Genomic DNA, 24,891 nt, shown 5'->3' with positions numbered 1-24,891 from the left:
CTGTTGAATGCAATCCTTTATTCCGCCATTTAACTCCTCTGGAAAATAATAAAATTGTAGTTCAGGGTTCCTCTGACGACCGTTGTTACAGCCAACATCACAACATATGTTGTAATGTTGTTGTGAACCTCCTGGGAGTGTTTTATTGATCTTTATCTGGTAGTTGTGGCTGCAGTGACCATAGAATAAAGCAGGGTGCGCAGCTGTGACCGGACACAAAAATGAATCCGGATGAATACAGAGCATTCAGAAAGTATTCAGACCGTCTTTACTTTTATTAATTTTGTTATGTTGCAGTCTGATGTAATAGTTTAAATTCATGTTTTTTTTTTACCACAAACACAAAGATGAAATAACTGTTTAAAGACACTGTGCTCTTCTGCAGCTAAAATCTGTGTGCGTGTTTGTTTAATTTACTCACATTCAGACCTCATAGTCTTATATGTGTTTTAAAAATAAGAAGGAAGAGGCCAATACTGTTGAGAAACATTAAACATATCACACCCTTATCATTATATGTGTGTTCATCTCTGTAATGCCTAATCTGTCACTGATATACGACTGACACCTTACATTATTATTTACATCTGATATCGTTTCATTTAATAAAATAACTCCAGGACAGAATTTTAGAAAATCTCCAAAGCCACAGACTTCAATGCAAACTGTTTGTAATGGTTAATATATCAAGTTGTCCTGTGATTAAAGAAACTATTGTTCATCTTTAATATGCTGAAAAATTAAAGTGATAAAGTTGATCAGTGCTTGTATTACACAATAAATATAGACCCAGGATCCTTAAACATTTAAAATAGACTCCAATGATCCAGACTCAAACACAAGCGGTAGTCATTATAATCTCTGTTAAAAGCTGAATATGTTTTGATGTTCAGACACTAGATAAGCTTCAGCAGTGTTGTGACGTCAGACTTTAACCACAGATCAACCAATCAGAATCAATAAGAGTTTTATGAAGTCCCTTAAATTATTTTAAAATGCATTACAAAGGAAGTAGGAAAATAAGATGATTTAATGTTTTGGCCATTAGTTGTGATTTTGTTCTCTAAACACCTGGATATGAATCTTTCAGATGTGATGAGTGAGAATCTGATGTTGATTTTTATGATCTTCTCTTCTGTTCATCTCTTCTGGATCTGATGCCATTAATCAAAATAACACAAGCAGCGACAGCAGCCACGCCCACCAGAGCAGAGATGACCAATCGGATCACAGCCTCAGTTGTAGTCCAAGAATTGACAAGTATTGAGTCTGAGGAAAGAAAAAACAAAATGAAACAAATATTAACGGAATGAATACAAAAATCACCTGGGCTGTGACTCACTTGAACACGGCTGACAGAGATGAGTGATGTTGAGATGTTGAGTTTGGTTTGTGATGGGATTGTTGAGTACACAGCTGTATGTGTTTGTATCTTTATATTCAACCTCCAGAGGTAGAGAGAGTCTGATGTTGAGATCAGACACACTGATGATGGACAATAAACTGTTTCCTTTGTACCAGGACAGACTCGCATCTCTCACATTCAACACTGAACACAACAACACACATTTTGAGGCTAATGAAGAGTTTTGTGTACAGTCTCTGCTGATATCAGGAACAGGCAGACAAGCTGTTAAAACATAAGAGAAAAAAACATTAAAGGATTAAGAAATGAGAGATGTTCACTATAGTCATATGTGCCTAGAAAATCACAGCTTTTAATTTTCTGACCATCTTAGTACACGATGTAACTTCAGAAGAGTCAAGTTTTAAATAGGAAAAATATCCAAAGTCTTGGTTATTTTTTAGCGTGATGGTAATGGTCTAATCAGATTCAGTGGATTATGCTAAGCTATGCTAAAAGTGCTAGCGCCAGACCCGGAGATCAGCTGAATGGATTCCAAAATGAATGGAATCCCTTAAAGTCTTTTATTATGAAGTTCTGTTTTCATGTTCATGTCTCTTATTTTGAAATGTTGGGAGTATCTGTAAGTGGATAAAAAAGGATGTAAAGAGGTTACTTGGGTTAATAAATGGAGAACGAACTACAAGCTTGTCTGTTTTACAAGAAGAAATCAACATAGGATTCATGAGTTACACAGTTAGAGCATATGTACCTCCACCTCTTACAGTAGGTGCTTCAAGTGCCAAAGATATGGACATATCGCCGTAGTGTGTAGAGGGAAAAAAAGGTGTGCAAAATGTGGGGAAGAGCATAGATATGAGGAATGTGAGGAGAATGTAAAGACAACCCAGCTAACAGAAAAAAGTTCTAAGAACGTTCCCTGAAAGTTCCCAAGGTTCCCAAAAACGTTCTGCCAAAGGAAAAAGTGTCCAGTTTTCTTGACGTTCTCAGAACGTTTTTGTGTTGTCTCAACGTTAGAGGAATGTTACATTTTACCATTTTTAAACGTTATGACAATGTCATGTTTTAATGTTCACACAATGTTTAAAACAACAACTGTTTATTATATTGACTTGTTTGACTATTATGTAAATGATAGAGAAACATTGCATTTTATTATTTTATAAAACATTATTTCTGAATGTTCAGTAAATATATTGCTGTAGAAAACACAATTTACTTATTAGGTTTAGATGTTGATGTTTTGTTTAATTTTAAGTCACCATTATTGTGATTAGTGTTTGTTTTAGTTAGACTCTTGACTCTTGACATTTTGCTTGTTAGTTTTTTCCCTGGTTGTGTTAACTTTGTGTTAATACACCACATTTGTTATGAACATGTAAAGTCAATTGTGTAATTCTATGGTAGTTGGTACATAATGGTAAAGATCATCACCTAATTAATTTACTAATCAAAAATTTATTTTCTGTCAATGATGTAAATGAGATCCAGCACTTTCACAGCAGTTTGTCATTAAGGAGTTTTAGAAACTTAAAGGGGACATATTATGAAAATCTGACTTTTTCCATGTTTAAGTGCTATAATTGTGTCCCCAGTGCTTCTATCAACCTAGAAAATGTTAAAAAGATCAACCCAATAACTTAGTTTTGGTAAACCATTTTCTGCAAGCATGTGAAAAATAGGTCATTGTAATTTGGCCCTTATTGTGATGTCAGAATAAGGTAATACCGCCCCCTTTATCTGCACTATCCAACCACAGCACAACCATTTAGTATGGAGAGAAAGAGAGAGATAAAATAATTCACAGCACAATTGAGTTTCAATTGCAACAAACCACCATCATTGTGATCAGTGGTTGCACTTCATCCGCTCATTTGCATTTTAAATGACACACCCAAAACGGCACACTTTTGCTCAGACCTATTTTAGACTTAGTTTTCATCTTTAAAAAAATCTCATAATATGTCCCCTTTAACACAAAAATATCTGCTGTATAATTGGGACACACAAACCTCAAGAATCAGAGTATGAATCTCAACCATGGTGACAAATAAATGGCCGCGCGTGAAATTCTAGTCATTCGAGAAATTCACGCGGAAATCCGCATCATGGGAGGGGCTTCTGCGACTCCGCGGAGACTACACCACTCCGCTTGCTTCCTGTAATCACGTCACTACTACAGCAAGCTCCTGATTGGTTAACGCGGCGCGGAATTCCGCCAAAGTTCAGATTTTTGAACTTGCGCGTTTCCCGCGGCAACGCTCAATTCGCGTTCCGCGCGTTCCGCGACATCCGCGCCGCGGCTACCGCGTGTACCGCACCACAGGATGCCTAATCGCGTGTTTGCATTGACTTAACATGTAAATCATCCGCGCTTGCCGCCTCTTCCGCGGCTGGTTTGAATCCACAGTAAGGGAATCGAGAGACTTCTTTGAACATTGAGAATTTGATAGTCATAGATTATGTTATTAATTGTTCAGATCAGGTAAGACACAAGTCAGAGAAAATTAAAATAATCATAAAAGGGGCTGAGAAATTCTTGTTGGTTAAAGGATTTTCATTGGATCATATTATTAGAAGAGTCTCAGTGGAGGATATAGTTAGAATAGTATGGCCTGAGGTTTATGATAGTGTCAAAAAAGATAGGGACAATGGTAGTGGTGGTGTGTGTGTGATTTTTATTGATCAGAATATAAGATATAATTTAGTGGAAAGAGGAAAGGATTTGGAGTTTATTGTAATAGAAGTTTTGACTAGTGAAGGGAATATTAAAATTGTAAATTATTATTATCCATGTATTGAGATAGAGATAGGTACCTTTAAGGCATAAGTTATTGTGGTAGTATTTAAAGGGTACATAGATAGATCCTGACCCATACTTCCATTCACTAGGTGGCAGTAATGCACATAAAAGTTGTTTGCCAACTATCAATAAAACACCAACAGATAAAGAAGAATCGTCTTTGTCAAGGGCTGTTTCTCAATATGTGTTCTTCAGCGACCTTGTGTCCTTGCTCTACGTCATCATTAACTGTCAAAGTTCAATTCCAATTCTCAAGAACACAAGTACAGAGGACGCGTGAAAATACCCGGCTGTGTTCTTGATATCGAGGATGCTTCGAGTGCAGACTTGCGCGCTGAAATCTGGGGAGGTCAGGTGACCAGCAGGAAGATCGCACATTCTAACAAGTGCTTTCTGTGTTCTCACGACCTTTTGAGTTCGTACTTCCAAGGTTGCCTAGCAAGACCAATCTCCACGAGAACGCAAGTCCGTTCTTTGCATTCTTGGAATTGAGAAACAGCCACGCTTTGTTTAAATGTCTATGTATTTGCTTTAGGGTCATGTCATGCCATAGTTTATATTTGTTTATGTTGCTTTGTTTAATTTAACTGCACTTGTGTCGACACTTCGTCTTCTCATCAGTACTTATGACAACGACTAAATGAAGGTAAAAATACAAATCTTAAAGGGGACATTTCACAAAAGTTTTTTAAGATTTCAAATAAATCTTTCGTGTCCCAAGAGTACATGTGTGAAGTTTTAGCTGAAAGTATCATATAATTTATTATAGCATGTTAAAATTGGCAGTTTGTGGGTGTGTGCTTTTAAATGCAAATGAGCTGATCTCTGCACTAAATAGCAGTGCTGTGGTTGGATAGTGCAGATTAAGTGGCGGTATTGTTTTAATAAGATCCCCTTTTGACATCACAGGGGGAGCCAAACTTCAATAACCTATTTTTTCACTTGCAGAGAATGGTTTACCAAAACAAAGTTAGTGGGTTGATCTTTTTCACATTTTCTAGGTTGATAGAAGCACTGGGGACCCAATCATAGCACTTAAACATTGAAAAAGTCAGATTTTCATGATATGTCCCCTTTAAATCTTTACTCACCATAGACAGTAACATTGAATCTGGATGAGATCTTTCTGTTGTATCTGATGTCCATTTCATAAAGTCCAGTGTGTTGAGTTGTGATGTTTGTGATGGTGAGATCTCCAGTCTGATCATTTAACTGCAGTCTGTCTTTGAATCTTCCATCAAGAACATCATCATATATTAAGAAATCACTGAACCTTTTAAAAATTCTAGCGATGTAAGCCTCCCCAGTTACAAAGCTCCACACTATCCGATCATCTGTCTGTATTTCAATATTACTGTGTAGAGTAACAGAATCTCCCTCCATCACTGACACTGACTTCACTTCATCACCAAACACACCTGAAACACAAACAGAGACAAAGATTGAAGATTGTCTGAAACAGCAGAAGTTAAATGTATTATAACCAACAACTGCATCGTTCTGGTGTTTTTGGTTAATATTATTCAGATCAATATGAAAATCATAATAGTGCCAAACTTTTAGTCCGTTTGCTGCTCCTGTAAATGAAGATTAAAGACAACATCATACACAGAAATAATTTTAGATATCCTACAAGAGTTTCTTTATTAATAAACAATTTTCCTCTCAGCTTTAGTCCAGCTTACTTTTCTTTATGTATTATTAAAGTATAACGCCGACTGTCCAGCCAAATACAAAACATTTTACAAGTGTTTATATAAAAGGATATTTAGATAAAGACAAAAAACATCATGGTGAGGCAGGCTAGATAAGACAGCGGATCCAAATGCAGTAAAGTTTATTAATAAAATCCAAAAGTGTACAAAGCAGAACAGGAACAAAGACCAGACTACAAGAAACAAAACTCATGACAGCAAACTCGACAAAGGACAACTGAAACACAAGGACTTTATATATATATATATATACACCTGGGTAAACGAGATATCAAGACACACCTGGGAAACAATCAAGAACAAGGACCAATGAACAAAAGAACTACAAAGAACTACAGACATGGATGACAATATACAGATCTTCAAAATAAGAGACTAAAACAGGGGAACACAAGGACAGGTCTGTGACAAAAACAGAAGCACTGAATGTCTCCATAAATCCACCAAATAGAAACACAGACTTGAATTCAAACTAGATCAGTAATAATATTTTCTCACAGTAAATGCAAATTTTGTAAAACACACAAAAAGTAAACAAACTAAAGTTATTTAATCACATGTATAACTCACCAGTCAGACGCCACACCAACAAACAGAACAAAAATCTGTAAAACATTTTCTCCAGTGGTTTCAGTCCAAAAAAACTCATTAAAGCTGAAGAACACTTTGTAGTAAAATGACAAATACACTGTTGCGTGCTCTTCTGCAGCTAAAATAAACTTCTGTGTGCATGCTAATGTTTAATTTTCTTACATTCAGATCTCACACGTATATGCATTTTAGAAAGAGGAAGGAACAGGAGATACTATTTTGGGACAGACTCACGCGTCGTCTGATTGGTCTGATTTTTCTTTCGCAAGGATTTCTGGGTTTGTAGAGTGCGCGAAGCCTGCGGCAGTGCGGGTATCAAGGGTTCAAAGGGGGCACTGATGAGCACACTTTGCAGCATAAAAATGACAGATGGGAACTCATAGACTAAGCAAGCACGCGCAATTTAAGGCCACGAGACCGAAAGTCCACATGAATGGCGCCATTTGAGGCAGGGCCATAGTAATGAGAGAAACTGAGCTTTTCGAAGCTTTGAATCAATTGAACCAATTGCTTTGCAGTTTGAAAAACCATACATGCTGGCCACGCCTGCTGGTCAAAATAGTGTAAAAGCAGACATGTCCAAACATTTGACACTTTTTACAAAATAATAGCAAGATTGTTCTAAAAATATGTTTTTAAGAAAAATAAATTATTTAATTTAATTAAGACATAATTAAACGTGTATTCTGTGTTTTTAGTTTTAATGGCAAACAAATCATTAAAACGAACTCCCTTTTTAATTATGCACATATTTGTCATTAAATCTGCCTATAAACAACAAGTAGACAAAATAGTAGTGTTATTAGTCGGAAGGGTGAGTGTTTTGTAAACTTTTATAATAAAACTGACCCGAATTCACCTACACTGGTCATTTGCGATCAACTCCCCCTAGTGGTGAATCGTCGGATTTTCGAAACCTCATAATACCTCATAAAGCGTGCTTCGAAATCGCCCATCACTAAAATGAAGACAACTGATTATAACTGTTACAAAACATGTATTGTGTTTAACATAAAACTCTTATTTTTCTCACACTCACTTTATTTTAACAGTATTTTAACTTTTTTTTATTATATACTTTATATTACAGAACCGCAAGAATACACAACTAAAATTAGTCAAATTAATAGTATTTATTCTGTTACCAAAATAACTCATCATTTCTAATTTAATAACTAAATAAAATACAAATTATATTTAATTAGCATTTATTGTTCAAGCACCATATCTGCTGTGATTCATCTCTACTGAACGTGATTTTGTAATGTCACTGTAGGTTAAAACTCTCACATAATTTTAATTTAGATGATGAGATACAGCACCGACAATAAGATTAAACAACAGTATATAATGTAGAATAAAATGACTAGATATATGAATTTCATTCTAAGTTGAATAACAAAAGAATAATAAATGATAAAATAATCAATAAATATATATTTAAATTAGTAATGGTTAGTACGTAAATTAATTGAATGAATGATAAATGAAATAATGAAATGAAACACAAATGGATGTTAATACACAGATCTATCAGATGATTTCTGTCATGAGAAACATTAATATCACACAAACTGATCAGATAAACATAAATCTGTTGAAGTTTTACACATCTGCTATGAATTCACTCATATTCACATGAAAGTGTACAGATGTGATGTTTCAGTCATCTCTGATCTGAAGTCTGTAGATGATCTCTGTGTATTCTGACAAACTTTTCTCATCTACAAACACAAACACGTGAATCATACATTTACAATCTGTATTTAACATCACATATAAATCATCAACTGATTAACAAATGACAACTGCAGCTTCACATCTTTATTTACAGCAGCTAATATAATGAGTTTATTTTACTTTATTATTATAATATGAATCAGCAGTGTTGGATAGAAAATCAAGAGGTGAACGTTTTGTTTTTCACAAAATGAATGTTTATAGTAATTTATAAATAATTCTTGCCTTCTTCTTTAGTTTGTTGAGATTTTCCACAGAAACAATAAATCACAGCCGCAGACACGAACACCAGTGGCACAACAGATATTATCAACACTATTAAAGTAATGACATCTGCAATACACAATAATCATTAGTGTAAATCTGTCCTAAATGCCTGACACAAACACTGTGAACAACACATACAGAAAATATAAATTACATTGATTGTTTAAAGAAAAAAAACACAATTGACTCACTTGAACACGTCTGACAAAGATCAGTGATGTTGAGATGTTGAGTTTGTTTTGTGATGGTATTGTTGAGTACACATCTGTATGTGTTTGTATCCTGATATTCAACCTCCAGAGGTAGAGAGAGTCTGATGTTGAGATCAGACACACTGATGCTGGACGATAAACTGTTTCCTTTGTACCAGGACAGACTCACATCTCTCACATTCAACACTGAACACAACAACACACATTTTGAGCTTGAACAAGAGTCTCTGCTGATGAGAGGAACGGGCAGATGAGCTGTAAAACATGAGAGAATAAAAATATTAAAGGATTAATAAATGAGAGATGTTCATTGACACAAAGACTGAAGTGAAGTTTGAGTCTGAATCAGATCTCTGAATAACATTAACAGTAAGTTCACAAGTTCACCTGTGCATTCAGTCTATTGAATTATGGTAAAATAAGACTTGGCTTGCTGTCCTCAGAGGGAGCTCAAACCCAAGGCTCGGCTTGAGCCCCAAGTTCAAACCCTCCATGGTAAGACAGTACAGAGAGAGGAATGAGCGAAATAGAGGAGATTTGGGGAGGAGGAGGGATGCCGGGATGCCTGATGAATCGTCACTGGAATAGGCTCTCAGGATGATTGACAGGACTGAATGTTTAGGCTCCTCCCAAACCTACATTTAAAACTTTATTTTTAGAGCTGCTTTTATCAGAGGCTTAATGTATTGAATGAAAGTTTATTGTGATGTCTGTCACAATAATGTTTTATTTAATTTTTATTACATTGTCTGTGTTTTATTAAAAACGAAAAAAGTGAGGTTGTAAACTGATGAAAATGATTAGGTTTAGAATTGTACAAAAAGTGTTAATTTGTTTTAACAGCTTTGTGTAGTTATTAGTTTTTTTCGATTGCTAAGTCACATTTCTTGAATGCGGCTCTCCTTTTCTCTAAACTGTGAACACAAAACCCAGTTTTCAAGCTATATTCACAAAACCACAGACTCTTCTTGCCAAACCAAACTTTCACCTCAAAACAGTTCTGTGCTCAAAACTGAACTGTTGTCAAATCGTTCCCCAGGGTCAATCAAAATTAAAAACACTACGGAACAGTCACTAAACACTATGTGGAAAAATAGAAAACACAATGCTCAGGACATAAAGCTTGAGAAATAAATGTTTATTGTACACTGTAGGCTAAATGCATGTTGCAAAAAAAAACTGTGCATTTAGCACTTGTACAAAAAGACAAAACAGAAATCTTATGCAGATCATGGTCAATCACAGTAGCTTTGATTTCATCAGATATTACTGTTCTTTGTCTTCGCTGACCACCTCGACCTTCTCTCAGACAAACTCTTCCACACAGATTTCTATTCATTGTAGGGCCTCACAAACCAGTGCTCTCTGGCTTACTGTATATGTTCACTCATATCATTAGACACAAGTGTGATCAATTTTGAGTTGTTGTGTTCAAGTAGTGACACTTGTGCTTTAATTGTGTTTGACTTTTGTCACCTGTGTTCACCATTTGCAGCATGGGTGGCTTGATTTTTTTCCCCAAACCAGTTCAGATAGGAGTTTTACTTAAACATGAGCTCAGGGGCAGAAAGAAATTTGATTGGTTCACAAAAATGGCCAATGAAAGTCCACAACCGGAGCCTTCAAGGCAGCTTCTGCAGTGAAGCAGTTCGAGCTCACCGTTGGTCAGGTGAGTAGCGCAGATGGTTAGATAGGAATGTGACTGTTTTGAATTGAGTTCGAAATGTATCGGGCGTTTAAGTTACGTGTTAACACGTTTTCACGTGTCAGTGGCACGACTTTCTTTTTCGTGCCAGTTTCACGTAATGGTTACTCAATTTTTTTCCTTTTTTCAAACCATTGTCGCTTGGGATTGGGGTTAGATTTGTGGTTTTCGGCACATTTTTATACTGTTTTCGCGGTTAGAATGGCATTGTTTCTACATTTATTTGTCAGCAATTTAAATTGTTCTTGCCTGGAGTTGGGGTTAGAGTTGGGTTAGGATGTCATTTTATGTAACAGAAAGTTGTTCTAACCCCAATCCCAAGCGACAATGGTAAGAAAATAGGAAAAACAATTGAATAACTAATATGTGAAACTGGCACGAAAAAAAAGTCATGCCACGGACATGTGAAAACGCGTCACTTAAATGCTCGAAATGTTTCGAGCTGAATTCTAAAACAGTCTCGTTCCTATCTTACCATATCTGCGCTACTCATCTGACCAACGGTGAGCTCGAACTGCTTCACTGCAGAAGCTGCCTTGGAGGCTCCACCGAGGGCTTAAACCAGTAACGAGCATTTTGATTGGTCGTTTTTTGAACCAATCACAATCTTTCTGCCCTCAGAACATGTTTGAGTAAGGAAAACTCCTACGTGCTTAAAAAATGTAACACCGAGGAGAGTTAAAATCTGCAATCTGTGACTTTCTCCTCTCTATCAACATCTCTGTTTGAAACCTAAAATTGCATTTTACATCTTACTTGTAGAGTTATTTTCTTATTTTAGGATTAGATGTTGGCTGTTTCATTTAAAGTCACCATTATTGTGATCAGTGGTTGTTTTAATTGGACTCTTGAGTCTTATGCTGCCTTCACGTGCTATCGTAATTATGGTAAATACCAAAATCCCACTTGGAAAATGCACATGAACACCCCTCATGTGGTGTTTTCCACTGGGCAACTTGTAAAATATTTTGATGTCCGAGTTGCCGAGATGAGATTACCTTTGACCTTTTCAAAATGGCGGAGAGTAGCAGCAACGTCATGAATGGTTGATGACAACAAAAGCAATGGTAAATTCTAGTTCACAAATGGAAAATGCACTTGAACACAACACGCTGGTAAATACCAGTTCACAAATGGAAAATATCATCTTTCCCATAGCACGTGAAGGCAGCATTAGTCTTAGCTTTTCAGCTTTTTTAGCTATTATAATTACATGTGTTTAACGCATGTTTGTTGTGGTTGAAGAGGAGACACTAGTGCATTTCTATGGTTGTTAGGATATACTTTCAAATAACACTTTATTTAAAAATGATTGCTTACTAGAAGTAATTATTTATGCTAATAATATGATACTGTAGTATGATATCCAGCTCCCTCATAACAGTTTTTCATTCGGAATCATTTTTAAACACTGACACTTACAGATTAACTGCCATATAATGTAGACCCTTAAACATCAAGAATCAGAGTATGAATCACAATGATGGTGACAATAAAATGAAAAGCTTCATGCTGCAATGCATGCTGGGTATCAACAAATTACAAATCTCATCCAGGACTCCCAGAATGCACTGGGGCATGAATAAATAATGAACTTTTTTACCATTTTCTTTGTCACCATTGTTGAGATTCATACTCTGATTCTTGATGTCTGTGCATCCACATTGTGCAGGGGTTAATGCTTTATGTGCACCCTATCAAAATCATTCAGAATAACAAACTGCTATGAGAGTTCTGGACCTTAAACTGTAGTATTTCATTTTTAACAGAAAAAGATGCTTTTGAAGAGTGAGGAAAAACTGTATTATTAAATTTGTTCATTTAAATGTTTATGTTTGACAGTGTACATTAACTATCAATATTCATATACAAAATTGTTTATTCTTTGCTATAACAATGTGTTTTAAACACAGTTAGAAAAAACTAACTAGCTAACAGTTAAGAGTCCAACTAAAACAACCACTGATCACAATAATGGTGACTTTAAATGAAACAGCCAACATCTAATCCTAGGATAAGAAAATAACTCTACAAGTAAGATCTAAAATGCAATTTTAGGTTTCAAACAGAGATGGTGATAGAGAGGAGAAAGTCACAGATTGCAGATTTTAACTCTCTTCGGTGTTACTTTTTTTAACACTCTAGAGATGGACCACTATAAACACTGAGCAGTGTTAATTTAACTCCCGGGATTTTGCAGTGCAGGTGATCTTATCCAAGTTATAAAACATTGAACCATCCACTAAGCCCATAAACAGTTCAAACTTGTGTATGTTTTGATAACCCCTCTGAATCTGATCTCTTAAAAAGTCCTTTATAAAAATGCAATTATCTCAGCTTTTTGCTCAAAATTTGTTATTGTTGAAGAAACCTACCCATATGGAGGTAATAAAAAGAGAACAAGTGCCTATAAGCAGAGAGTCTGTTCTTTCATTTGATATATTTATATATTTAAAGATGAAAATTTCTGGAAGACATTAAACTTTTGTTAAAATCATGAAAAATGCTGGCACTGGCTGGCAACTTGTTTTTTTTTTTTAATGCTGGCGGCGGGGAAAGAGTTAACATGTGAATGGTTTTGCCCCATTTTTTGTTTTAATAAAGACTGCACAGTATATGCAGCGTCCTAAATGGTGTACTTCATGTGACTTGTGCGAGAAAAAAGGCGAGAACGAAGGAGTCAAAGCACTAACATGTGAAGTGGCATGCAATGTGAAGAGGAGGAGATTTATATGTGCGTCAAGTTTAGAGTATCCTCGTTCATGACTTCTTCTCACTCCTCGTTCCTCACGGTGCAATTAAATAATTAAAATGTTTTACAGATGGCAAAGCTCGATCAGTTTCCGGGTCATAAGATGTACGGTAGGAGGGAGGAAACGAGGAAGCATTTTGGCTTGTCAATTTGTCAGATCAGTGTTGTATTATTAATATTAACTCATGAATGACAACAGTGCCACCTGCTGATCTGAGCAGATACCGAGGTGTTAAAAGTGTAAAGGAAAGCTGCAACACAGACTTGGGGAAGCAAATTAGAAGTGAAGATAATAATCAAATCTGTTTGTGAAGGTAAATGTTTTCAATCTTTAAAAGATCAGAGGGTTTTTTGGGGGGGGGCTTAAACCATGACTGGAATGAAGGTGAAAATACAAAGCAACTTTAAATCTTTACTCACCATAGACAGTTACATTGAATCTGTATGGGGTTTTGGGTGTTTTTCTGTTAATCATTAGATAAAGTCCAGTGTGTTGAGTTGTGATGTTTGTGATGTTGAGATCTCCAGTCTGATCATTCACCTGCAGTCTGTCTCTGAATCTCCCATCAAGAACATCATCATATATTGAGATCTTATTAGCTGTTTTGTTTATTCTAGCTATGCGAATACCCTTATCTCCAAACCTCCACTCGATCAGATCATATCTCTGTATTTCAGTATCAGTGTGTAGAGTAACAGAATCTCCCTCCATCACTGACACTGACTTCACTTCATCACCAAACACACCTGCACACACAAACAGAGACAAAGATTACAGTTTAGGTTAATATTATTCAGATCAATATTAAATCATAATGGTACCAAACTTTTAGTCTGTTTGCTGCTCCTGTAAGTGAAGATTAAAGACAACATCATACACAGAAATGATTTTACTCTAGATGAGAATAATGTCATAACTGAACAAACTGTTAGGTGTTTAACTATAAGTCTGAATGATTGTGGATTTTGAATTTTATGTTGTCAGATGCATTTGCATTTCATCTGTGATTACAAAAGTGTGACGCTCAAAGTCTGATCAAAGCTCAACATTAAGCAACTTTGTCATGGAGGTCCTATCGGTTGTATTGTTTGTGGCACATAAAGGTCTGATCCTACACTGTAAAAAGTAATATCTGAATCTACTTGAAAAAAGCTTGTAAGTAAAACTAATTTGGACAGAATTGTTGATATTACTTGATAATGCTGTGCTGTATGAACTTTTAGGTGAATGCAATAGTTAAACTAAGCAACTTTAGTAAGCAGTACTCTAAAGCATCGAGTGTGTTGTACTAAATGACTGTTCACTGTTCAAATAGTGCAAAGAAATAACACACAAGCACACGCACGCACGCACATACACGCACATGCACATGCACACACACATCAGTGTTGAAGTTAATGAGATAATGAAGTGATGATTAAGACATTAACGGTGAACACCTGCTGGTTAATTATGTGTCAAATCAACTACATTTTTATTTTAATGACTCTTTTTCTGGAGAAAGTAATACTAAAATGATAAAGAAAGCCAAAATATTAAATGCAATAGATGAATACAGCAAAATTCCCAGTGTTAAATGAACACTGTTGTGTGTATGCCTCCAAAAGCTGCAATCTATCATGTTTGCCTCTTTATCATCATCTCTGTTTGAAAACTAAAATCATAACTTGAGTTATTTTCTAAAGGGATAAGTTTAACTTTTTAACTGCTGTAAGAACAAAATACAAGTGCTCAACTATTCCAGCATCCACACGCGTGATTTAGACAAATCTTCTTTCTGTTTACAGACGTGATGCAATCACAAGTCAAATAGACATTTACCACAAAATGTATCACATTAAATCTCCAGTTTGTGTTTGTTTGCATGGGTTCATTTGAAGTCACCATTATTGTGATTAACGTTTCCTTTAGTTAGGCATTTGTCCCTTGACTGTCACTGAACCAAGTCTCCTCATTTAGGAATTACAGCAGTGTTTTAATTACACCATTTTTTCATTGCTTGATGTAGAGGAAAAACCTTTACAGAGCATGTGATATTGTTTATTGATTAGTAAATTTAAATAAATATATGTGTTTGAACGCTTCTTATTAAAGCATTTGATTATAAACAAAGAAAATGAAGCATATAAAAATAATGCTTTATGCATACATCACTGTTCTGAATAATACTTTAGTGTTTTTTTTTTTTTTGCTTAAGAGAGACATCATGACTTCTGATACAAATCTCAACAATGATGACAGTTAATGGTAAGAAAGTTGCACAATTTTGTCATGTCACAATGCATGATGGGAGTTATGAGTGAGTTTTATACAATCCTGGTACCCAGCATGCATTGCGGTATGAAGCTTTGTTGTTGATTGTCACCATGATTGTGTTTTATACACTGATTGTTGATGTCTCAGCGTGTCTGTTTTACACCATAGATTTGATTTATGTGAATTTTTGAAATGTGAAAGACCTCATTTCTCTTATGGTCCTCTGCTCTAACAGATGTGTTTAATAAACACAAAGCCACAATGAACAGAAGGAAACTAATACTAAACTTTAAGACCCAAGTACCCAACTAAAGGAAACACTAATCGGCACAATGGTGACTTACTTTATTAACCAGATTTACAGCAGTTCTTTAGAAGTTAAACTTATCATCCATGTTAATGACTCAATCACTTCATTATCTCATTAACTTCAACACTGATTCAGTGTTTTTAACACCCATCTGGGTGTGGATTAGATAAACACCAAGCAGTGTTAATTTAACACAGGAGATTTGCTATGAATTTAAAATGACAAGTACAAAGTACTGTGAGGAATACCCATAATCCCTTGCGCCTGAATATTTAAATGATTAATGTTTGATTAAAGAATAAGAACTGATGGGGCACTTAAATCATTGTTAATAAGATGTTTTGGAGCTAGGTTTAATCTCTTAGTATTGTTTATGTATTTTTTGTAGTAAAAATGTTTTCTGTGAAGTCACCGTTTAGGTGATCATTTGCTTTGGTGTATATGGACCCAATTCAACACTTCTTGTTTCTTTTTACAATAATAATGTGCATGTCATCAGTGCATTAGCACTTGATCTTTATAAAGTGTGATGGGCATTTTTATGAAGATGTTTAATCAATGATTGACAGAAAGTTAATCATGAAGTTTAATGAAATGTTATTTAATAAATACCAACTTAAGTGAATTGAGAAGTTTAAGTACAGTCTACATGAGCATTGAATTAAATTAACTTCAGTATTCCAGTTTTTGGGAGATCCTAGTTTCCACACATTTTTCTAGTAATTTGAACTAGCAGACATGTTATAGTAACTGTTTAGTTTGAGTTGTCTGTACTAAGCTTAAATTAAAATAGTAAGTTAGCTGAACTTATACTGAGTTACCTTTACTCAAGTTTTCATGTAATTTCTGTGTATACAGAAGTTAACTCTGCAAAGCTGTTTTAAGTTTTACTAACTCAAAAATGATTCATTAATTTACTAGAAAATTTTAAGGTAATCGGTTTCCACAGGTTTTCTAAGTAAACTCAACATATTACTTTTTACAGTGTAAGGTTATGCTAAGAGTTTCTTTAATAAACTATTTTCCTCTGAACTTTTATCCGGATTGCTTTTCTTAATGTATTATAAAAGTATTAGCGAGCCACTTGAATACTGCTCAGCCAAATCCAAAACATCTAACAAGTCTTTAAATAAAGGGAAATTTAGAAAAACAGCAGCACTGAATGTCTCTTAAATCCACCAGAAGCACACAGACCTGAGTTCAAACTAGATCAGTAATAATAATCACAGTAAATGCAAATGTTGTAAAACACACAAAGTGAAATAATTGAAGTCAAAAAACACATTTATAACTCACCAGTCAGAGTCAGACCCCACATCAACAAACAGATCAGAAATCTGTGAAACATTTTCTCCAGTGGTTTCAGTCCAGAAAGAAACTCCTAAAACTCTTAAAAGCTGATGAACACTTAAAAGTAAAATGACAAACACACTGTTGTGTGCTCTTCTGCAGCTAAAATAAACTTCTCCTTTATGTGTTAAAGTCTTAGAAAGAGGAAGAAGACACTAGAAACAGTAATCACATTACACATCATCATTATATGTGTGTTCATATCTCTAACGCTTTTATCTGTCACTCACATACAACTGCATTACCTGACATCTTACACTATTATTTACATCAGATATCATTTAATTTAATAAAATAACTACGGGAAAGAAATAAAATATTCTATTGAAAGCCACAGACTTCAATGCAAACTGTCTGTAATGGTCAAGATATCATGTTGTCCTGAGGTTTAGGAAACTATTGGTCATCTATAAAATACTGAAAATTAAAGAGTGAAAAAAAATATCAGTACTTGTATTACACAATAAATGTAGACCCAGATTAAAGGTTTAGATTGTATGTTTATTATATATTTCTATATTTGAAGGCAATCAGAAAAGCTTGCCAAGATGCAGACAGATTTAAAATGTAAAATTATAAAATAATATAAAAAAATGTTTAAGTGTTGCTTCGGTATGTGGGTGGAGGATGAAGGAGACGATGATGGATGACAATATAAACAAGAATTTTAATAAACATATATGAGGTATATACAACACATCAACATAACCCAACTTAAACAGACAGTGACTACTCCCGTTTCCTGAAGGCCATCAGTCCTCACACTTAAAACAGGAACAGAAAAGCATAAATATGTTGCTGGATTATGAACAAAGCTCTCAAATCCTCTCTCGCCTGATCGCCTCTTATCCACAAAAAAGTTAAAAAAATCAAACCAGCCATCTCTAGATAGTTTTGTGTTTACTGATGTCTATGATCTTCTCTCATGTTCAGCCCTTCTGGATCTGATGTCATAAAACAAAACAACAACAGCAGTGACAGTAGCCACGCCCACCAGAGCAGAGACGACCAATCGGATCACAACTTTAGTAGTATCACAACAGTTGACACAATCTGAGGAAAGAAAAAATAAGATGAAACAGAGATGAAGTGAATGAATAAGCACAAACATCACCTGTGACTCACCTGAACACGGCTGACAGAGATGAGTGATGTTGAGATGTTGAGTTTGGTTTGTGATGGTATTGTTGAGTACACAGCTGTATGTGTTTGTATCCTGATATTCAACCTCCAGAGGTAGAGAGAGTCTGATGTTGAGATCAGACACACTGATGCTGGACAATAAACTGTTTCCTTTGTACCAGGACAGACTCACATCTCTCACATTCATCACTGAACACAACAAGGAACAATTTGAGCGAATATTAAAGTGATTTTCAGTCGCGTTTCAAATGCAATATTCAATATGCTTGTGGGCATCAGTGAAAGTGCGTGTGGTTTTTCTCCTTATCGTGCACAAACCTCGTCGACATCAAGCTCTATCAATGATCTATCAGCTGCATATGGCGTTTATTAAATATGATCAGTGTACTTGATTATTTCACATGAACACCCTATCGTGTCTCACTTTCTGTTACCAGACCTGTTAAAGATGCAGTTTCTGTAATGTGTGCAAGAATCTCGAATGGATGTTTATAATGAGATGTCCGGGGTAAAGAATATGCATGCTTATCCTGTAAATACATACAGAAACAGTGATATTTAATTACTTAAACTGTGATTTTTGCCATTTCGCCCACCTCTCTCAACATTCATTTCACTTGCAATACACTCAAAATCTTGTCCACGCTCTTCCTTGCGTGTCATTTTGTAAGAGCAAAAGATGTGACTGTTGTGGCCTCAGAACACGCGTCTACACAAGCATTGCCACTCTGTGCTCCATTGCTATGGCTGAAGAAAAACACGCCCCCTCCTCATTAACATATCAGACACGGAAATGTATAAATAAATACGTGTGGACATAAATAAATGTATAAATAAATACATGTGGAAAAAATAAACGTGGAAATAAATAAATAAATGTAAAAAAATAATTAAATGTTCACATAAATAAATACATAAATTTGGAAAAGAATAAATACAAATTTATAATTAAATACTTAAATGAATAAATTTTTAAAAATATTTTAATATAAAAATAAAGAAATCAAAGTTGCAATACTCATTTATGTTTTTTTTTATATTTCTTTGCATATTTATTTTTGTATTTATTTATTTATTTATTTATTTATGTTTGTTTTATATATTTCTTTGTACATGTATTTATTTATTTATAATTTTTGCACTTACAGTCCTCCATACTCTAAAGCCACAACATGACTAGAATGAACTAAAATCTTTACTCACCATAGACAGTAACATTAAATCTAAATGGGTTATTTGGTGTCTTTCTGATGTTTACTCGATAAAGTCCCGTGTGTTGAGTTGTGATGTTTGTGATGGTGAGATCTCCAGTCTGATTATTCACCTGCAGTCTGTCTCTGAATCTCCCATCAAGAACATCAGCATATATTCTGACTATATTAGCTGTTTTATTTATTCTAGCTATGCGAATACATTTATTTCCAAACCTCCACTCGATCACATCAGCTGTCTGTAGTTTAGTATCAGTGTGTAGAGTAAGAGAATCTCCCTCCATCACTGACACTGACTTCACTTCATCACCAAACACACCTGAAGACACAAACAGAGACAAAGATTGAAGATTGTCTGAAACAGCAGAAGTCAAATGTATTATAACCAACAACTGCATCTCTCTGGTGTTTTTGGTTAAGGAGTAACTAAACCCCTGGACACTTTATCATGGAGGTCCTATCAGTGTTTTATTGTTTGTGGCACATATCCCAGGCCAGCTAACAGAATAATAAAATGCAATGTTTCTCTATCATTTACATAATAGTCAAACAAGTCAATATAATAAACAGTTGTTGTTTAAACATTGCGTGAACATTAAAACATGACATTGTCATAACGTTTAAAAATGGTAAAATGTAACATTCCTCTAATGTTAAGACAACACAAAACGTTCTTAAAACGTCAAGAAAACTGGACACTTTTTCTGTTGGCAGAACGTTTTTGGGAACCTTGGGAACTTTCAGGGAACGTTCTTAGAACTTTTTTCTGTTAACTGGGTAAAGGTCTGATCCTAAGATTGTGCTACTACAAGAGTTTCTTTAATAAACTATTTTCCTCTGAACTTTAGTCCAGCTTACTTTTATGAATTTTTTAAGTATTGGCAAGCCACTGGACGACGGCTCAGCCAAATACAAAACATCCAAGTCCTTATGAATGAAATTTAGATAAAGATAAAAAACAGAAGCACTGAAAGTCACCCAAATCAACCAAAAAGACCTGAGATTAAACTAGATCAGTAATAAAACTTAATCACAGTATGGGCAAATGTTGTAAAGCATACAAAAGCGAAAGAATTTAAATCATGAAAACACATTTTTTACTCACCACACCACATCAACAAACAGAAGAAAACTGTGTGAAACATTTTCAGTCCAGAAATGTGAAACGACGAACTCCTAAAACTCTTTAAAAGTTGATGAACACTTTGTAGTAAAATGACAAATCCACCGTTGCGTGCTCTTCTGCAGCTAAAATAAACTTCTCCTTTACATGTTAATGTCTGGTTTACTCAAATTCAGATATCACAGTCATGTATGTATCTTAGAAAGAGGAATGAAGAAGACGCTACTGCTAAGAAACATTAAACACATGCTTGAAATTCTTTAAATAAAACTTCTTTGAAGTTTCTTACTTTTGCAAACTTCAAGACGTTGGTTGTGGCATATGGAAAGTTTCTGTACACCAATACTATTCATAATCAATCACTTAGAACATTTGCCCTACGGGTGAATTTGAAATGCTTTGAGCATCCTGTACAAATTATCACATTTTCCGGAAATAATGTTTCTGGTGACACAACATTTCGTCGTATAATAATACTATTACGTGTTTGCCATATAATTTTTACACTCTGGGTAGAATATTACCCAAGAAGTTCACGTTGGGAAACTGCGCTCAAGATTTGGATTTATAGTAGGCCTATGAGCAGACACAAAACTAGTATATCGAAAATCTGATGATTCACCACTAGGGGGAGATGATCACAAATGATGAACAGTGTCTATTAGAAGAACTCGTCAGTTTTATTATGCAAGTTCATAAAACATTTATCCTTCTGACTAATAACACTACCATTTTGTTTAATTTTTGTTTATAGAGAGATTTAATGACAAAAATGGGAGATAAAAGGGGAGTTAGTTTTAATGATTTGTTTGCCCTAAATAAAACTAAGAACACATAATACACTTTTAATTATGTCTTAATTAAGTTAAATATTTTTTTTAAACATTATAATAAAAATCTTGCTATTATTTTTTTTAAAAAAGTGTAAAATGTTTGGACACATTTGCTTTACACTATTTTGACCAGCAGTGTCGCCAGCGTGTGTGGTGTTTCGAACGCTTCGAAAAACTGAATACATTTTCGAAATTGGTTCAATTGATTCACAGCTTAGAAAAGCTTCGTTTCTCCATCACTATGCTGCGGTGGTATTTAAAATTATTTCCAGATGAATCGGAGCGCTGAAGCTCATCTTGAGGAGATGTGATTCCAGAGATGGGCGGGGCCAAATACCGGAAAAATTGCCTGAAGGCTGCTTATATAGCCTATACGCCCATAATGATGATTGACAGACCTGAATGTTTAGGCTCCTATCAAACCTATTTTTAGAACTACAATTATACTGATTAGAAAGAAAAAGAAAACTAAACAAGAAAGATTAACATTATTTATGTTTAATTCTCTAGAGAAAATACAAGATAATTAAAGCAAAAAAACTTAGATATGTAGTATGCATATAAGTATGAATTAGTGAATAATGACAGACGAAACTGTTAACACCAACAGTCTGAGCGACAAAATATACAGTTTGCATTGTAAAGTGAAATGTCTAGTAGTAAAGTGATGTTACAGATGTACAATCAATATAACTACAGACTGTAATATTATCTTATGTGTGTAGTGTTGAATAGTGTAGACAAGTAATGTAATTGCTGAACAAAACATGAAATAATTAAAATATAAACACATTTATAACTCACCAATCAGACAACAGATCAACAAACAGATCAGAAATCTGTGAAACATTATCTCCAGCAATCTGAAATGACAAATACACGGATGAAGCTAAAATAAACTTCTGTGTGGGTATTAAAGTCTGGATTACTTACATTGAACTCTCACTTATGTCATATATTTTGGTAACAGTGTGAATTTTGAAACATTACTCACATCACACATCATCATTATTATTATGTGTGTTCATGCTTTTATCTGTCACTCACATACGACTGCATTAACTTCTTACAGCATCATTCATACCTGAAATAATTTAATTTACAGCTGATGCAGAATATAAATACAAGAAGAAATATACTTTTAGATCATATTTATTATATGTATTTTTATTGAGTATGCAGCCAGAAAAGCAAAGATAAAGACACAATAATTATAAAATGCTAAATGATTTAAAGATGTTTATTTTAATCTCTGTTAGAAGCTGAATATGTTTTGATGTTCAGACACTAGAGGAGCTTCAGCAGTGTTGTGTTCATCAGAAGAAAGATGTGTGACGTAAGACTTTAACCACAGATCAACCAATCAGAATCAAGAAGCATTTTATAAGAAAGTCCCTTAAAGTCCACAAACAAGAATGATTTTTATTATTAAAAAAAGAATTACAAAGAAAGTAAGAAAATAAGATCATTTAATATTTTGGACATTATTTTTTTTTTTTGCATTTGGTTCTTTAAACACCTGGATTTGAGCCTTTCAGATGTGATTGTTGTTGATGTATGATGTTCTCTTCTGTTCATCTCTTCTGGATCTGATGTCATAAATCAAAACAACAGAAGCAGCTACAGCAGCCACGCCCACCAGAGCAGAGACGACCAATCGGATCACAGCTTCAGTCGTAGCACAAGAATTGACAGAGTCTGAGGAAAGAAAAACCAAAATGAAACAGAGATGAAGTGAATGAATAAACACAAACATCACCTGTGACTCACCTGAACACGGCTGACAGACATCAGTGATGTTGAGATGTTGAGTTTGATTACTGATGGGATTGTTCACCACACAGCTGTAAGAATCATTCAGACACTTCAGATGAAGAGAGATGCTGCTGATGTTGAGATCAGACACACTGATGCTGGACAATAAACTGTTTCCTTTGTACCAGGACAGACTCACATCTCTTACATCTCTCACATTCATCACTGAACACATCAACACACAGTTTGAGACTGATGAAGAGTCTCTGGTGATGACAGGAACGGGCATACGAGCTGTAAAAAAAAATAAGAATAAAAATATTAAAGGATTAAGAAATTAAATCTGTTTATTGACACAAAGACGGAAGTGAAGTTTGAGTCTGAATCAGATCTCTGAATAACATTGAGTTTATTATAATGTCACAGTAAGTTTGTCTCATCATCACACATCAACATGTGTGTGTGTGTGTGTGTGTGTGTGTGCATGCGTGCGTGCGTGCGTGCGTGCGTGCGTGTATTACGATTTACACACAGCATGTGAAAAAGAGGTCTGGATACTTTTTACTATAAAACTGGAAGTGCTGTGCAACAACTACACATACATAACATTTAAAATATAATATGTATAATTATATTTAAAATAAAGACTTGTTGTGGGAAATTGCTGCTTAAGTCAATTTTATCACCGTTAAAATATTAAAGATAAATAAATTAAGGACTCTACTTAACATTACATTTATTTTTATGCAGATGCAATTCCATGGACAAACATGAAAGCAACTTTAAATCTTTACTCACCATAGACAGTAACATGGAATCTGTATGACGTCTTTTCAGTGTTTCTAATAACTATTTGATAAAGTCCAGAGTCTTCGGTTGTGATATTTGTGATGGTGAGATCTCCAGTCTGATTATTTAACTGCAGTCTGTCTATGAATCTCTCATCAAGAACACCATCATATATTGTGACTCTATTCAACGCTTTAAAAATGTGAGCAATGGTAGCCTCCCCAGTTACAAACTTCCACAGTATGTGATCATCTGTATTTATTTCAATATCAGTGTGTAGAGTAACAGAATCTCCCTCCATCACTGACACTGACTTCACTTCATCACCAAACACACCTGAAGACACAAACAGAGACAAAGATTAAAGATTGTCTGAAACAGCAGAACACAAATGTGTTATAAGCAACAACTGCATCTTTCTGGTGTCCTAATGTTGAGCTTTTGTTAATTTCTTTTCAACCGAGCATGTGTGGAGGGGATTTTTTTAAACCACAGGAGGAAAAACCCCGATTATAAAAATACCCATGTCCGTGTGAACTAGGCCACAGTAAGGACACTTTATCATGGAGGTCCTATCGGTTGTATTGTTTGTGGCACATAAAGGTCTGATCCTAAGGTTATGCTACAAGAGTTTCTTTAATAAACTATTTTCCTCTAAACTTTAGTCCGGCTTACTTTTCTTTATGTATTATTAAAGTATTGGTGAGCCACCGACGACTGCTCAGCCAAATCCAAAACATCTAACAAGTCTTTAAATAAAGGGAAATTTAGATGAAGATAAAAAACAGAAGCACTGAATGTCTCCTAAATCCAACAAATAGAAACACAGACCTGAATTCAAATGTCGTAAACATAATTGAAGTCAAATAAACACATTTATAACTCACCAGTCAGATGCCACATCAACAAACTGAACAAAAATCTGTAAAACATTTTCTCCAGCGGTTTCAGTCCAGAAATCTGAGTTGA

At 34.8% G+C, this 24,891-nt stretch overlaps 4 protein-coding genes across 5 annotated transcripts; all 4 read right to left on the bottom strand.

Moving 5' to 3' along the window:
- Positions 1-507: 507 nt before the first annotated feature.
- On the bottom strand, positions 508-6,992 carry LOC135722931 (SLAM family member 5-like). The gene is made up of 4 exons (XM_065244381.2): positions 6,455-6,992; positions 5,261-5,587; positions 1,343-1,630; positions 508-1,269 (listed from the first exon to the last, which is right to left on the bottom strand). The coding sequence occupies exons 1-4, from the start codon at positions 6,531-6,533 to the stop codon at positions 1,121-1,123; spliced, it is 843 nt and encodes a 280-aa protein (XP_065100453.1). The 5' UTR covers positions 6,534-6,992; the 3' UTR covers positions 508-1,120.
- A 1,293-nt stretch (positions 6,993-8,285) lies between these two features.
- On the bottom strand, positions 8,286-13,961 carry LOC135722947 (uncharacterized). The gene is made up of 3 exons (XM_065244382.2): positions 13,572-13,961; positions 8,674-8,949; positions 8,286-8,548 (listed from the first exon to the last, which is right to left on the bottom strand). Exons 1-3 carry the CDS (start codon positions 13,861-13,863, stop codon positions 8,424-8,426), a joined length of 693 nt encoding a protein of 230 aa, XP_065100454.2. The 5' UTR covers positions 13,864-13,961; the 3' UTR covers positions 8,286-8,423.
- A 3,612-nt stretch (positions 13,962-17,573) lies between these two features.
- On the bottom strand, positions 17,574-19,820 carry LOC141281643 (uncharacterized). Its single transcript, XM_073813641.1, has 3 exons — positions 19,415-19,820; positions 18,194-18,439; positions 17,574-18,121 (listed from the first exon to the last, which is right to left on the bottom strand). The coding sequence occupies exons 1-3, from the start codon at positions 19,818-19,820 to the stop codon at positions 17,979-17,981; spliced, it is 795 nt and encodes a 264-aa protein (XP_073669742.1). The 3' UTR covers positions 17,574-17,978.
- Positions 19,821-21,979: 2,159 nt separating this feature from the next.
- LOC141281619 (SLAM family member 5-like) lies at positions 21,980-24,498 on the bottom strand. Of its 2 annotated transcripts, XM_073813557.1 has the most exons (4): positions 23,932-24,498; positions 23,149-23,427; positions 22,898-23,076; positions 21,980-22,462 (listed from the first exon to the last, which is right to left on the bottom strand). In XM_073813557.1, exons 1-3 carry the CDS (start codon positions 24,221-24,223, stop codon positions 22,913-22,915), a joined length of 735 nt encoding a protein of 244 aa, XP_073669658.1. In that variant the 5' UTR covers positions 24,224-24,498; the 3' UTR covers positions 21,980-22,462; positions 22,898-22,912. The 2 variants fall into 2 exon arrangements, with proteins under 2 accessions (XP_073669658.1, XP_073669657.1); XM_073813556.1 differs by having other exon boundaries at positions 22,898-23,427.
- Positions 24,499-24,891: the final 393 nt, after the last annotated feature.

Source organism: Paramisgurnus dabryanus, chromosome 24 (genome assembly GCF_030506205.2).
Source record: "Paramisgurnus dabryanus chromosome 24, PD_genome_1.1, whole genome shotgun sequence".
Classification (NCBI taxonomy): domain Eukaryota; kingdom Metazoa; phylum Chordata; class Actinopteri; order Cypriniformes; family Cobitidae; genus Paramisgurnus; species Paramisgurnus dabryanus.
This window is presented reverse-complemented; position numbering and strand designations above follow the sequence as displayed.

Bases quoted from the DNA above. Each gene is read 5' to 3' on its own strand.
- LOC135722931 (XM_065244381.2), bottom strand. From the start codon at position 6,533: ATGAGTTTTTTTGGACTGAAACCACTGGAGAAAATGTTTTACAGATTT. The intron at 5,588-6,454 runs GTGAGTTATACA...TTTGTGTTTCAG, and splicing joins GTTGGTGTGGCGTCTGACTG to GTGTGTTTGGTGATGAAGTG. The intron at 1,270-1,342 runs GTGAGTCACAGC...TTCTTTCCTCAG, and splicing joins TCTCTGTCAGCCGTGTTCAA to ACTCAATACTTGTCAATTCT.
- LOC135722947 (XM_065244382.2), bottom strand. From the start codon at position 13,863: ATGGAGGGAGATTCTGTTACTCTACACACTGATACTGAAATACAGAGA. The intron at 8,950-13,571 runs GTGAGTAAAGAT...CATGTTTTACAG, and splicing joins ATTCAATGTAACTGTCTATG to CTCATCTGCCCGTTCCTCTC. The intron at 8,549-8,673 runs GTGAGTCAATTG...TGTGTATTGCAG, and splicing joins TCTTTGTCAGACGTGTTCAA to ATGTCATTACTTTAATAGTG.
- LOC141281643 (XM_073813641.1), bottom strand. From the start codon at position 19,820: ATGCAGTTGTTGGTTATAATACATTTGACTTCTGCTGTTTCAGACAAT. The intron at 18,440-19,414 runs GTGAGTAAAGAT...CGACTGAAAATC, and splicing joins ATTTAATGTTACTGTCTATG to ACTTTAATATTCGCTCAAAT. The intron at 18,122-18,193 runs GTGAGTCACAGG...TTCTTTCCTCAG, and splicing joins TCTCTGTCAGCCGTGTTCAG to ATTGTGTCAACTGTTGTGAT.
- LOC141281619 (XM_073813556.1), bottom strand. From the start codon at position 24,223: ATGGAGGGAGATTCTGTTACTCTACACACTGATATTGAAATAAATACA. The intron at 23,428-23,931 runs GTGAGTAAAGAT...TTTTTTTTACAG, and splicing joins ATTCCATGTTACTGTCTATG to CTCGTATGCCCGTTCCTGTC.